At 52.7% G+C, this 15,401-nt stretch overlaps 1 protein-coding gene across 4 annotated transcripts in view; it reads left to right on the top strand.

Moving 5' to 3' along the window:
* Myo7a (myosin VIIA) overlaps positions 1-15,401 on the top strand; it is a 69,130-nt gene that overhangs the window by 21,310 nt on the left and 32,419 nt on the right. For all 4 annotated transcript variants that reach the window (XM_032895664.1, XM_032895667.1, XM_032895666.1 and 1 more), the window contains 11 exons: positions 286-407; positions 488-630; positions 806-919; positions 2,322-2,475; positions 3,356-3,432; positions 3,687-3,806; positions 4,434-4,576; positions 5,230-5,440; positions 5,871-6,006; positions 8,324-8,430; positions 14,166-14,303. In XM_032895664.1, coding sequence (XP_032751555.1) covers positions 286-407; positions 488-630; positions 806-919; positions 2,322-2,475; positions 3,356-3,432; positions 3,687-3,806; positions 4,434-4,576; positions 5,230-5,440; positions 5,871-6,006; positions 8,324-8,430; positions 14,166-14,303 — 1,465 coding nt within the window. The remainder of the gene's footprint in view (positions 1-285; positions 408-487; positions 631-805; positions 920-2,321; positions 2,476-3,355; positions 3,433-3,686; positions 3,807-4,433; positions 4,577-5,229; positions 5,441-5,870; positions 6,007-8,323; positions 8,431-14,165; positions 14,304-15,401) is intronic.

Raw genomic sequence — 15,401 nt, 5'->3', positions numbered from 1 at the left:
ACCCCCACAGTCCAGATTTTACATTTCTTTTCTCTTAACACTACAAAGGCTCAGGCTAGCTTTTGAGGTTCACATTGTTTCCTGGGGGTTCCTATTAAGTGATGGTCAGCTGAAATCTGTCTTCTTTTCTCTTGGGCAAGGGAAGAGGCCAAAATACCAGTTGAGCGGTTTGCATGCTTCATATTCTTGACCAGTAGGGATGCGGGTGTGGCAGAGCCCTATGTCCCTGAGGGCTGGTGTGACAGCCAAGGCTGAGGACTTTCCTGTCTCTCCCACCCTCTGCAGCGGGGAGTCAGGAGCTGGCAAGACGGAGAGCACAAAGCTGATCCTGCAGTTCCTGGCGGCTATCAGTGGACAGCACTCATGGATCGAGCAGCAGGTGCTGGAGGCCACCCCGATCCTGGAAGGTAAGGCCAGGTTCTGAGGGTGAGCTGGGTGCTGGCACTGGGTCTATCCAGTCTCACCTGTGTTCCCTACCACCCTGCAGCATTTGGGAACGCCAAGACCATCCGCAATGACAACTCCAGCCGCTTTGGCAAGTACATTGACATCCACTTTAACAAGCGTGGTGCCATTGAGGGCGCAAAAATAGAGCAGTACCTGCTGGAGAAGTCACGAGTCTGCCGCCAGGTGAGCCCTGGCTCCCAGTGTGAGTCGGTGCCTAGATAGGCTGGGTGGGCACCACCGTCCACATAGTCTGGGCCACCTGTTACCACACTGTACTTCCTTCTGGTCCTCGAAGTGTTCAAGGTCCCCCAGGAGACTCCTGCTCATGTGTGCTCCCAATCCTGATGTCTACTTCCAGGCCCCTGATGAGAGGAACTATCACGTGTTCTACTGTATGCTGGAGGGCATGAATGAGGAGGAGAAGAAGAAGCTAGGCCTAGGCCAGGCCGCTGACTACAACTACTTGGCCATGGTGAGGCCCAGGTGACATATTGGGGGTAACACCTGTCTCAATGATGTAGGGCAAGACCAAACTTGGCAGTGTGGCACTGTACCAGCCCATCCAGGCTTGCCTGTGCCTTAAACAATGTGCCCTCACTTGGGCATATGTCCCTAATGCATTCTTACCACAGATCCATTTCTCAAGGTCAACACAGAGCATGGGGCCATAGCATATAGGAGCAACAGAACCAAGCACATGGACCTGCTCATACGCTAAGCTAGACTTTAAAGGTCTCTGCTGGGCCTCCTAAGATTGAAGGAGCTGGTTGCTGAGGCCTGGACCTCCAGGATTTGTTGATGGCAGGCTCTGGTGCTGGTTTCTGGTGCTCTGTGGCTCTAAGGCAGTGGGTCTCCCTCTACCCCTTTGAGGATTGAATGACCCTTTCACGGGGGTCACCTAAGACCATCGGAAAACACAGATATTTGCATTACAATTTATAACTAGCAAAATTACAACTATGAAGTAGCAACAAAATAATTTTATGATTGGATGTCACCACAACACAAGGAACTTTACTAAAGGGTCGTAGCACTAGGAAGGTTGAGACCCACTGCTCTAGGGGCTGTGCACACAGACTGTTAGGTTGAGAATTCCAACTCTATTCTCCAGAGAGAACCTTTTCAGGATTTAAGGTGTTGTGGGTGGGACAGGACCTTCTCTTCTGTAACTAGCTGGCTGGCTTTCTCTCTCTCTCTCTCTCTCTCTCTCTCTCTCTCTCTCTCTCTCTCTCTCTCACACACACACACACACACACACACACACACACAAATACCACACACCACATACTACATACACACCATACACACACTCAGAAAACACACAAACACATCATAAAACCATACATACACACATGCACACCACATACAGCATATACCACACCACACACATATTGCACACCACACACACAACCACATACATACCACACACCACATACAACATACATACACACACATGCACCACATACAGCACACACCGCTACATACAAAGATATACCACATACATGCACACACACATACATGCACCACATGTGTACACCACACACACACACACACACACACACACACACACGCTACTGAGCAGGCTGTGTCTACACTTCCCCTCTGTGGTTCACACATGGTTACAGTTGGAGGGAAGTCCCCCACGAGTGGGCAGGCACCCTGGAGCTGTGTGGAACTGGGTGAGGTGTTGGTGCTGTGAGCTGTGATGGAAAGGAGTGGTTGGGTGGGCCTGTATAGTGCCCAGTTCTTACTCATGTCAGAGTGCCCCAGAGAAGACCACAAGACCATTCTAAATATTCTGGGGTGTTGCCCTCCTGACATCTCCTTGACACTTCCCTACCTCCCTCTTTTATGCCTCCCCCCTCCGTCCCCAGGGTAACTGCATCACCTGCGAGGGCCGTGTGGACAGTCAGGAGTATGCCAACATCCGCTCAGCCATGAAGGTGCTCATGTTCACGGACACGGAGAACTGGGAGATCTTGAAGCTTCTGGCCGCCATCCTACACATGGGCAATCTGCAGTACGAGGGTGAGGCCCCATGGTGCCGTGGTCCACAGTGCCATACTCTGCTCAGGGCAGCATGGCACCTAACTTCCAGGGGTTGGCAGTGCTGTCTGCTGCAGTGGGCATTACAGGGGATGCAAGTCAGGCTGATTTCGGTCTCAAGGGTGGTACGCTGTGTGGCGGTCCCCCACAGAGTCGGCAGGTGAGGCATTCAGAGCTGGCTGCAGCCCTTTAAGACCTCTTCCACATTTTTTTTTCTTTAAGACTTAGTGTTTTCAAGAGAGGCTAAAGCTTGGAGTTCACACTGTGGTGCGAATGGTCAAACAGCTGTCTGTTAGACAAAGCAGGGCATGTACACTTATTTGACACTACTGCATACTAGAGTGAAGTGGTCCCGTGGAAGAAGGCATTGGATTACACTATGCCTTTTCACGGGTGTCCAGCATGGGTCCCTGGCAGAATAGAAGCTCTTGGAAATTCATGCAGTGAGTGAGTGTCCCCAGGACAAAGGCAACCCTGGGCTAGTGAGTCTGGAGAGGTAAGGGGAAACAGGTGCTTTGGGTAGAGACTCTGAGGACCAAGAGTAGGAGGTTTGGTGAAAGGATGAGTTCCCAACGCTGGTCCCAAAATACCGTGGTTGCCACTGGGTAGAGGCTGAGAGGGAGCCACTAGAGGCTCCAGCTTGGGTGCCAGCCTCAGTGCTAGGTGCTGTCATTTAGGGTCCATAGTCTCATGGTGAGCACAGACTGCTATGAGAACATCAATCAGATGTATACTGACCATGCTGATCCCACCCTCTGTGGACACGGCAGGTTCCTGAGAATAGGCGTGCCATCCTGCTCTCCTCAGGGTCCCCCTGCCCCTCTACCTCCCTTTGTGACACCATGTCCCTTGCTTCTGGCAGCCCGTACGTTTGAGAACTTGGATGCGTGCGAAGTCCTCTACTCCCCATCGCTGGCCACGGCAGCTTCTCATCTCGAGGTCAGTGCTGTCCTCTCCTAATCCGTCTGTCCCTCTGAGGGAGGGGCCTCTGGTTCAGTTGGGCTGAGGTGGGTACCATGGAGACCTTGGACTGGAGAGTTCTGTTCAAGGAACAGTGTGTGGGCCTGGGGCGCTGTTCCTACAAGGGATGGTGCTGAGAGGTCTGGGCTGGGGCTCTGTGATGTCTAGGAAGCCAAGTAGGGTGAAGGGGGACAGTCAGGGTGGGGCTGGACCAACCTGGGCGTGTGCTCTAGGTGAATCCCCCAGACCTGATGAGCTGCCTCACCAGCCGCACCCTCATCACCCGTGGGGAAACGGTCTCCACCCCTCTCAGCAGGGAGCAGGCGCTGGATGTGCGAGATGCCTTTGTCAAGGTGAGAACCCAGTGGCCATCTGTCCTCTTTGCCATGAGTTGCGGATGGACGGGTGCAAGATGTTTCCAAAGCTTGTCCATCCTGTGGGCTGGACTGCTCACTGAAGTCTCTGGCTCTCTGGTGCCCAATTTCCCTCTGCCAATTTCTAAGCCCCAAAGCCAGGCATCCCAAAGGAGTTGGCTCTGCGTTCCTCAGGGGCCCTGCTTTGTCCCCTCAGGCTTGCTTTGACCAGCTGTTCTCAGCACCCTCTAGGGTCTCACGGGGTCTGGCTGGTGGAAGAGAAGACTCCCAGTCCTTGTGTTGCTATAGCCACATACTTGCCAATCAAAGAGTCCCTAATCCGTACCATCCCTGTGCCGGATTCTGGACCTTTAAGGTCGGCAGAGGACGGAGAGACAAATGAGGGAAGATGCTGAACCCCAAAGGAACTCCTTCCCAGCCTTGGGGTCAAGGGAAGTTCTAAGGGAGCAAATGAGTGGTTGCTGAAGCAGGAGTGCATGTGCGGTAGCAGGGACTGCCCCGTGAAGACCTGGGGTGTCCATGCCATCTAAGGCTGGAGCCCAGACTCGGAATGACTGCTGCTCAGGGAGGGCCTGCCTTGCCCCGTGGCTGATGGGTACCTTTCAGGGCATCTATGGGCGGCTCTTTGTATGGATTGTGGAGAAGATCAATGCAGCAATCTACAAACCACCCTCTCAGGAAGTGATGAACGCTCGCCGGTCCATTGGTCTCCTGGACATCTTTGGGTTTGAGAACTTCACCGTGAACAGGTAACGTGGGGGACCCCAGGCCTGGGAAATGCTGTGCCTCTTCCTGTAAGCTGCCTGCCTCCAAGAACAGCCTCAGGCTTGGGAAACTTGACTTCAGTCCTGCCTAGCCTCAGGTCAGCTGAGGCCAACCCAACTGGATACTGGGGACGGTTTACCTGGGTACTTGGGAGGTGGTCTCTGGTCTCTGAACTTATGACCTGAATTGTTGCAATTCAATTCTCGTAATGTAGAATGTCACAGAGTCCCCGAGACCACCACACTGAATATGAGAGTCAAGGTTGCTGCTTAGCTGAGCTGGCTTCAGGGCTCTCTCTGATTGCTGGATGTTTGTCAGTCTCGGCCTCTCAGTGACAATCTGGTGTCTCTCTAGGGCCCACCTTCCCACTATTCTGGCATGTCCCCTATGTAGGGCCTGGTCCCTCAAGGGGAGAGCCTTGAGCCTGGCTTCTAGCCTATCTCTGTAACCCTCAGTGACCTTGGGCATGTCCTTTGCCCTTGCCGGTCCCCAGTGTCGTCTTCGGCATAGGAGTTGGACTTGATAGTTCCACCCTAGCCCACCCGATGGGAGCCTTGTGTCAAGCTGCTGAGACAGCAGGGCTGGAGCCAGGGCAGAGGTTGGGTGACACAGGTCCACGGTCCCCTGCCCTCTGCAGCTTTGAGCAGCTCTGCATTAACTTTGCCAATGAGCACCTGCAGCAGTTTTTCGTGCGACACGTGTTCAAGCTGGAGCAGGAGGAGTATGACTTGGAGAGCATTGACTGGCTGCACATCGAGTTCACTGACAACCAGGAGGCCCTGGACATGATCGCCAACCGGCCTATGAACGTCATCTCCCTCATCGACGAAGAGAGCAAGTTCCCCAAGGTGGGCACAGCGAGCCTCAGCTTCCCCACCTGCAACCTGGGAGAGGCAGCACCAGCTGCTTCAGGATAGATGCTAAAGATAGAATTTGGCTTGATCTGGGGAAGGAAGCACAGTATTGCTCCTGGGGTCGGGGGTAGGTATTGAGATTAGAGTCTTGCTATATTGATCAGGCTAGCCTTGAACTCATGGGCTCTAGACATCCTCCAGCCTTAGCCTTCCGATTAATTTAGTCATGAAGAAAAAGATGCCTTGGCCTGGAATGCTTATTTAAAGTTATGTGGTTCACCCACCTCACAGATTGGCAGTGAGGCTTACAGTCTGTGCCAGGGCGTTGGGGGGGCAGTTACTGAGAAAGTCAAGGGAGGATGGGAGACCTCCGGTAGGGAGGCCCTGGAAGTCAGGCTTGGCAATAGACACTCTATTCCCCCAGGGCACGGATGCCACCATGCTGCATAAGTTGAACTCACAGCACAGGCTCAATGCCAACTACGTGCCACCCAAGAACAGCCATGAGACCCAGTTTGGAATCAACCACTTTGCGGGCGTTGTCTACTATGAGAGTCAAGGTACAAGCGGCCGTGGGTGTCTGTCTCTACTTGTACTCAAGCCTTCTCTGTCTCTAGGTTACGAGAGTGAGGCCACAAGGTGCAGAGTTCAGAAGGGACAGAAGAAACCACAGGAAGCATGCCATTCTGTGCTTTGCTTTTAGTTTATTTTTGTCTTAAAAATAAACAAAACCAGACAGGGTCCCACTAGGTAGCCCTAGCTGGACGGTAAACTCACTATGTAGAGCAGGCTGACCCGGAACTCATGGAGATCCCCTGCCCCTGCCTCCTGAATCTGGGCTTGCTTTTGTTTTCTTATGATACTGAGGATCAAAGCTGTGCCATAAATGCCCCACCCCTGAGTTACATCCCCAGGTGGTTTTTAAAAAACACATTTAATTGTGACAAAGCACACAGGATACAAAGTTTACCATTGTAAGTGCTTTACAATTCAGGAGCATGACTCGCATTTACCACCGCCCCTTCCAGGGCTTTCCACAACTCCATTGTCATCAGTACCATCACAACCCACTCATCATTAGTACCTCCCACCCTTTACCTAGTCCTGCACCTCCATTCTACCTTCTGTGGCTACGATCTCACCACCTAGGTGCCTCCTGTCATTAGAGCCATGGGATTCATCTCTTAGAGTCTGGCTTACATCTCTGGTCAGTCTGGCCTGGGTTCATCCATGTTGTGGCCGAGGGCATTTTCATGGCTGACTTATACTCTGGCACGTGGCTATACCACAGTTTACTTGTTCATGTGCTAACGGGAACATGACTGTTTGCCCTTCAGCTAATGCAAACGGTGCTGCTGTGGGCATTGGCTCTGTGCGAGCTCCTGCTTTGGGTTCTTATGGGAAACTGAAGCTCAGAAGGAACCGGTTCGTGTGGGTGCATGAACCGTTCTTCCATGACCTGGTACAGCCCAGTAGACACAAAGTGAGGCCTAGAAACTTGCAGCAGCATGACCAGTGCATTGAAGTGGATGCCCAGGCATCTTCCTTCTCCCAAGAGCATGCAACGGGTTCATTTAAAGCTGAAAATTAAGGGAGCTAGAGAGAGAGCTCAGCAGTTAAGCACTCTCTCAAAGGGCCTGAGCTCAGTTCCCAGCACATGTTAGCTGGCTCACAATTGCCTGTAACTCAGCTCTAAGGCATCCAATGCCCTCTGCGGGCACCCACCTATAGGTGTCATATACATCCAGAAGGACAAATCTTGCTGGGTATGGTGGTGCACTGAGAAAATAGAGACAGGGAAATCTCTGTGAGTTCTGGATCAGCCAGATTCACAGTCTGTTTTTAAAAATAAATCTTAAGAAGAAAATCTGGAAATTAGGCAGGGGGGTGGAAGCCCAGCTCACCTCACCCGCAGTTCTGCAATCCCTGTAGCTTTGCAGCCTTCCTGCAGAGAGCCCTGATGAGCCTCCCAGCCAGCCAGGTGTGAAAGGCCAACCTCATGTTGGCATTCACTGTGGGTGCAATACACTGAGATCCCGCCCATTGTCCCGAATGCTCCCACCCATGAGGCCCATTGCATTCAGAGCAACCTAGGGGTGGTGGGCCATGCTCCCACATGAACTGGTCCAGAAATCAGTGTGTGTATGCAGGGCCTGATACAGTGGTAAGCACTACCTTTCTCCTTTCAGACAGGGACACCAAAGCCTTGAAAGGGACTTTCTTCATGTCACATGTGAGGCTGACATAGCTCTAATAGGAGACCCTGCTGTTGTAGTTCACCCTTCCAACATCATACCAGATTCAGGATCTGCTCTCGGGGGTGGCCCGAGTCCTGTGTTTGGCTGTGTTGCCACCCCTCAGGCATCTTTAGCCTGTGGATACCTCATCTCACGCACCTTCCTAGTTCCTCTGTCCCTGAGAATGGCATGTTGGTGCCAGTTCCAGAACACAGTAAAACACACTGTCCTGCCTAGTCATGGGGTGGTGGTATTAGCTGCCCCATTGATGGCTTACAGCATCCACATGTAGTCTCCCTCAGGTGATTCCTTCGCTGGACTCTGGCATCTCAGTTCAAAAGGCCCACAGTGGCTTAGGGATGACCCGGTTGGGAAGGGAGCCTCATTCTGTCCTTGAGACAGAGACCTCCTGTACTTCCTACCTAGACTGCGAGTGGGGATGAGTATTTGGGGGTTTGCTCCTCGTTTTCTCTGTGATCTTGGGTGAGCTACTGTCCTCTCTGGGCCCAGTGCCCACACTGGGGAATGGGTGTGGGTAAGCGAGGTGAATTCTAAGGGTCCTTCTGGCTTAGATGTTGTGGGTTTGGGGAGCCCTTGCCCAGTGATTGTGGGGGCAGATATGACTGTTCTCTGCTGCCAGGCTTCCTGGAGAAGAACAGAGACACCCTGCATGGGGACATCATCCAGCTGGTCCACTCTTCCAGGAACAAGTTTGTAAAGCAGATTTTCCAGGCCGACGTTGCTATGGTAAGATTGCTGGATGTTCCTTTGAGCAGAAGGGGCCCTGGAAACTAGGCCTCTCGGTATGAGACTCAGAGAAGGGCTATGAGGGAGGTCACTTGGGTCCTTACCACAGAGGCCCACCTCTAGACAGTCACAAGGGGAGACATAGGATTGTGTGGAAGGTGGGCCGCCCTGGACCCTGAGCGGATACAAAGAACTGCGTACTCTGCCCCTTTGAAGGGTAGGCAGTGTCAGTTGGAGTTCTTGCTGGGCTGTACGGCTTTTATTCCATTCCTTTCTATGTCCCTGTTTCCCAGGGCACAGGAGAGGGGAGCAGGGAGGGTAGAGCCACCATTCTCCCATGCCGATGCAGGTGTCTGACCTGCTTGGGATGGTGGCCAACCTTCACGTCTACCCCAGGCCCTCCCAACCCTGTCTCGGTGGCTGTTTGGCTCTCTCACGCACATCTCTTCCTCCTCACCTGCCTGTGGTTCCCCTTGTAGTTTCTCTGTGGTTATTCATCCGGCACTGTCGGCCAGGCAGCGGTTTCCTCGAAGGTAAAAGCCCCAGCCTGGGGCCCAGGATGACTGCGGTGGGAGAGCTCACCCTCACGGGGCTGACTCCAAGGGAGAGAGGGCTGGGTTTTTCTGCCTTTTGTGGAGTGTGGGGGCTGTTTTGTTTGTTTTGGGTTTTTTGGTTTTTTATTTTTGTGGAGTGGTTTTTTGTGGAGTGGTTTTGGGTTTTTAAGTTGCGTGTGCTGCAGAAATCTCTGTTTCTTAAAGGGGAAACTGAGTCCTATGAGAAGAAAGTTGGAGAAGGTCCCTAAGCCTTTTCTGCCCCACCCGTTATTGTAACTGCTTCCATGATCACATGCCCTAAAGACTCAGTGGGTCTCTGAGGACACGCTGAAGTGTAGGCACAGGTGGGCTTCTGTTTCGTGGAGCGGGACTGAGGTCAAGGAGGGCTTCATTTACCCTAACGACACATCCTTTGGGGAGATCAGCTAGAACAACTGCTTCAGGTCTTGGCTGCCGTGGCATTTCCCATTCCAAAGGCTAGAGGCCATGGCTACCACCACCATTCCATCTCCTCTCTGCTCCCCCACTCCCCAGTTCGTTGTCTCCTCTCTGTCCAATGCTAACAGCACATATTTGGCCTCCCAGAGCCCTAGCATAGACCCAGCACCCTGAGTGTCAAGGGGAGAAGTGATACCAAACCTGTCTAGATAGGGACTATCTTCCTTCCTGTGGAATTCCTCTGGTCCCCACACACACACCCACACACACACACACACACACACACACACACACACACACACACACACACACACACACACACACACACTTTCTTTCCTGGCTGTGATATACAAAGAAGACACTTTAGCAGAGATTGACTGTGACCTTGGACAAGTCCCTTCACTGTGCTGAGACAGGTTCCAATCCTGATGCGACTCTAGAATGGGTAGTCTGTGAATGTGCATATTCATGTGCCTGTGTGTGTGTGTGTGTGTGTGTGTGTGTGTGTGTGTGTGCGCGCGCGCATGCACACATATGGGTATGGAGGCCAGAGGGCCACCTTAGATATTGTTCCTCAGGAGCCATACTCCTCCTGCCCCTTCTATGAGACAAGTTCTATGAGACAAGCTTTCTCACTGCCCTGGAGCTCGCCATGTAGGTTAGGCTGGCCGGCCCATATGTTCCAGTTCTGTTGTGCCTGTTCTCTCCCCCAGCACTGGGGTTATGAGTGTGTACCACCAAACTTACCTTTTCGTATATGGGTTTGGGGGAATTGGAGTCAGGTCTCCATGCTCTCAAGGCAAGAGCTCTACTAACTGAGCCACACTCCAGTCCACGAAAGATCTACAACTCCTGGGAACGGGACTGCTCTTCCCTCGGGGTGGAGACCTATCGCAAGCAATGCTTACAGGAACCTCAGCCCTCTGCTTGGGCAAATCCCTAACTCCTGAGTGCTCATCCTTTGACTCTTGTGTCTGCTGCCCCAGGGCAGTTCAGGGCATCATGACCTACTCATCCAGGGATCAGAGAAGCGGAGGTAGGCCATCTTCCAGGCATGGGCTGTACCTGGAGGAATGTCTCATCCAGCCAAGTCCACAGGGCAGCTGCTCACTCCTGCCTGCAGTATGCCTGCTCATTGGCAGACACAGACACCATGGTGACATCCGCCTTCCCTCAGACCCTTTCTGTGCCCCGTTCACATTGGCCTCTGAACTTTTTTGGCTTCAGTCTTTGCCTCATCCCTGAACATCCGCCGATGTCCCAGAAATCAGTAATCCCTGAGAAGGAGGCTTTCCCTGAATAAAACAGAGCCAGATGAGAGCCCGGATGGCTGAGGCTGGGAGAGCAAATCCCACACAGCCCTTCATCTACTCAGCCATTCACCCATTATCTACAAATACTTATTGAGTGCCTTCCATAGGCCACATGCTGCTCAAGTCCCAGAACACCGCAGTAAACAGGTAGAAACCCAACCAAACCAAACCCCGTACTTAGTCTAGTGTTCCAGCAGAGGGGGAACCGTGAGAGATCCAGTAAATTAATAAAGCATGAAGTGTTTGTGAGGGGGCATGGAGAGGGATGAGGCAGGAGGGTTGGTTTTAGGCCCTGTGATTTTGCATGAGGCACAGGACAGCCATTACTGGAAAATTGGTAGGAATGTGAAAGCCCCCCTCCCCAAGGCGGGCTTTGCAAGGAGAGGGATGGGCGTGTGCAAAAGTTCCAAGTGTGCTCCAGGCAGATCCAAGAGACTGGAGTTCCAGGAAGGGTGCAAACATACAGTGGGGACCAGAGGCTCCTGGAGTAGATTCTGGGGTGTCATGGATCCCCATAGGGACCTTGGCTTTCCCTGGAGGAACCGATGTCACTGGAGGGTTTTGAGTGCAGAGGGATGTGGCTAATTTCCTTACCTGGGCCCCAGCTGCTTTGTGAATGGGGTTGTAGAATGCCTGATGGGGTGGCAGGGCAGGAGCCCAGTGTGAAGGCCGAGGTGGGGAAAGGAAAGAGCTAGGCTGAGGATCCACTCAGCTATGGAAACTGTGGGTGGCATCAGATTCTGGCAAGGACCCAATGGCTTGTCCCATATAAGAGAAGGGTCATGAGGAGAGTCCCTAAGGATTTGGCTTGCACAGCAGTCTGTGCACCTTGAAGGACACCAAGGAGCTGCACAACCATACCCCAGGTGACCAAGGTGTTGATGTGTGTCCTGGTGCACATAGGCCCTGGTGACACAGCAGTGAGTGAGGCAGACCTGTCTTTGTGAGGCAGGGCAGGCAGAGGGAACAACTTCAAGATGACAGAATCTTGAAGGGTGTGTGGTCTGTTCAATGTCGTGTGTTCTCATTATGTATGTCCTGTGCCACATAGTGATCATGTTATGTGCATGTTATGCATGTACATGCAGGGTGTGTGCTGTGAGGAAGGTGTGTTGTGTGCTCTTAGTGTATGTGTGCCATGTGCATGCATGGCCGCTACATAGTGTGCTTGCTGTGTGTCGATGCCATGGGGCGTGAGCATGATACATATATGCACAGGTATGCATGCCACATGTACTTTATAGTATACATTCAGAAAGTGTGCTGGGTGTTGTGTTCTTACCATGTTTGTGTCATATGTATGCATTTATTCTGGACGGTGTGCATGCTGTGTGTGAATTATATGCATTTGTCATGTGGGGTATGTATTTTGTGAGTGATTTGTGTGGTATATACATGCCTGGTGTGGACAGGTCATGTCTGCTTTATGGTGTGCATGCAGTATGCATGTTACACATGTGCATGTAGTGTTTGCATCATGTACAGCATGTGCAGTGTCTGCATGCTCAGGTGCCACCTGTGTGTATAATTCTGTATGATGCCCATGTGTATGTGCTATGTGTGTATGTTCTGTGTGGGAGTGTGTACACGGTGAGATGTGTGCACTGGGTGCATGTATGCTACGTGCATATGGTGTGAGTTATGTATCTGCTCTACTCTGAATTACATGCTCGGTATGTATGTGCTGTTGCTGAATCAAGAATCCTGATGAGGCAGAACAAATATTAACCTAGCCCTAGATCCCCTGAACACAATTTTTAATGTTCTTCAACGGAACTTGAGGTGAAAAATACTTGTTTCAGAACCAAAACATTTGCTTTCCTACAGGGTTTATTAGAAGCTATAACATATCAACTGGATTTAGTGCAGGTTAAGTACCTTTATCTCCCAATACCCCATACACATGCCTCTGCATCCCAGATTTACAGTAGTGTGTGTGTGTGCGTGCACACGCGTGCAGGTGTGTAAATGCAGCACAGGTGTGCAGAACTCCCCAGAGGTCAGCAGAGGCTGTCGGACCCCCTGGATCTGGAGTTACAGGTTGTTGCAAGCTGCCTGTGTCCTCTGAGAGGTCAGAGCAGTAAGTGTTCCTCTCTCCAGCTCCCTGCACTCCATAGTTTCGATGCAAAAGGATATGATTGAATTATAGCTCTAAAAACATACAACAAGATCAAATTTACTAGTGAGTTCTCACACAAAAATGCCCAGGAAAACAGTATGTGGTGGTACTGTGTTCTTTCTAATCTGAGTTCTGCAATATTCCAGAAGGCTTGTTTCCTGTTTGCTTGACCTCAGCTCTTCCCGAGTCCCCTTTCTCCCTGTTATTTCCCAATGTTCTGAGAAGACAACATATAGGTGGGGGTGGGGAGGAGAGGGCCTGGGTGGCTCAAGCAGCAACTGGGAGCGCAGCAGCAAGGGGCACAACAGCTGGGAGCACAGCAGCTAGGGGCACAGCAGCTGGGAGCATAGCAGCTGGGAGCACAGCAGCTGGGGAGCACAGCAGCTTAGGGGCACAGCAGCTGGGAGCACAGAAGCTGGGAGCACAGCAGCTTAGGGGCACAGCAGCTGGGAGCACAGCAGCTGGGAGCATAGCAGCTAGGGGCACAGCAGCTGGGAGCACAGAAGCTGGGAGCACAGCAGCTGGGAGCACAGCAGCTGGGAGCATAGCAGCTAGGGGCACAGCAGCTGGGAGCACAGAAGCTGGGAGCACAGCAGCTTAGGGGCACAGCAGCTGGGAGCATAGCAGCTGGGAGCATAGCAGCTGGGGAGCACAGAAGCTAGGGGCACAGCAGCTGGGAGCACAGAAGCTGGGAGCACAACAGCTGGGAGCACAGCAGCTGGGAGCACAGCAGCTGGGAGGATTATCCAGATTACCCACACTGCCCTGGTCTACAAGCAGAGCAGGGTAGGTCATGAGCTGTGCTGTCACCTCCAAGGCTCCCAGGGGGTGCAGTGACCACCCCAGGTGGCTGCTTATTGCACATGGACTCTCCACTCATCCCATCAGGAGGGTAGATGGCAATGTTTTCACTTAGGAAACAATGAAGACTCAGTACTGTTGGTGGTCAGCCTAGGCCATATATGGGGTTTGAATTAGGTTTGTCTAACTCCTGTCACTAAAATGACCTCAGTATCCTGAGGATGCCAAGTCTTACACAGGGAGGGAATAGGACTCAGAGAGACTGCTGCTGGCCCAGAGTCTCCCAGCTGATGGTAGGGGTTCTGGAGGGACACTACTGGGGTCCTAGGGAACGCCCTATAGTGGGTCTCTGAGGTCCAAGTTCCAGCCCAGATCAGGAGATCCCCAACTACCCATATACTGGCCTCGGTGACCCTCCCTGGTGCTTCCCTCCCTCCAGGACAGCTGCTGGAGGGTGGGAGGGGAAAGGCACGGCCCCTCCCATCACTGTCTGTCTGTCCCCTGCTACAGGGCGCAGAGACCAGGAAGCGCTCGCCTACACTCAGCAGCCAGTTCAAGCGGTCTCTGGAGCTGCTGATGCGCACACTGGGCGCCTGCCAGCCCTTCTTTGTACGATGCATCAAACCCAATGAGTTCAAGAAGCCCATGGTGAGCCTTGGAGGGCGTGTGGTGGGCAGGGGTGGAGGGAGGAGAGGGAGGGGGTAAGATGGATGGGGCCGGTGGGCAATGGGGAGCCTTGTTCTCTCTGGGGACTAGGGGTCTTGTCAAGTTGCTGGGAACGTAGGGGCTCCACGGTCATGTTAACCCTGGCTTTGCTATCTCCCAGCCGAGCGGTTGTACATAAATCAGACACTGCCCTGTGCCTCAGTTTCCTTGAGAATGAAAACTCACAGCCACCTTCTCCTCAGAGACCATGCTCCAAGTTTGTAGAGTGCCTGTTATGTGCTTAGTAAATACAAATGTGCTCATGATAGGGCCCCTCCTTTGAAAGCTCTCCTCCCCTTAGTTCAGTGCCCGCCTCCTCCAGGAAGTCCCTCTGGACTCCTTTGCTAGAAGGTCCCTCCTTTTTACTATTAGTGACAGCATTTGTTAGCCCTTCCATACACGGAGTAGAGTCCTTTCAGCACATTGCCTAAGAGGAAGTGGCAGTCCTGAGTTGTCACATGGGAGCTCCGGGACTGAGGGGCTCAGGCAGACTAGCTGCTAGCCCCCTGCTTCAGTGCAGGCCCTGAGAGGTGTTGTTTATCCAAAGGAGGGGAGAGGTGGGGGAAGCTGGGTGTGGGACGTGGGGAGGGAAGGAAGGAAGGCTGGGGAAAGTGGCTGAGAGGGAGAGGAAATGGAGCGCAGAAGCCGACCTTCCGCACGCTGTCCCCGCCAGGAAGCCATTTCCCAGCGTGGGTGAGTCCTGACCTCTTCAGACCTCAGGTTTCCCTGAGCAGGGCATGCAGGGTGACAGAGCTGAGCACCGGCTCCCTGGAACCTTTTCCCAGCCCAGGCCTCCACCTTTGCAGGAGCTTGGCCCCCTCCCCCTCCTCTGAACACCTGCTACACTGAGGATGACATCATTCATGTTCTTGGTTGTCACAAGGTCTTGCTATGCAGCCCTACCTGGCCTAGACCTTGCTATACAGACTATGCACAGGGACCTACCTCTCTGCCTTTGTCTCCTGCTTGCTGGGATCGAGCATGACCAACCCAGCACATGATGTTGCTATTCTTAAAGTAAATCCTGCCCCATATTTCTCT

The sequence above is a fragment of the Rattus rattus genome, chromosome 2, assembly GCF_011064425.1.
Source record: "Rattus rattus isolate New Zealand chromosome 2, Rrattus_CSIRO_v1, whole genome shotgun sequence".
In the NCBI taxonomy this organism is placed as follows: domain Eukaryota; kingdom Metazoa; phylum Chordata; class Mammalia; order Rodentia; family Muridae; genus Rattus; species Rattus rattus.
This window is presented reverse-complemented; position numbering and strand designations above follow the sequence as displayed.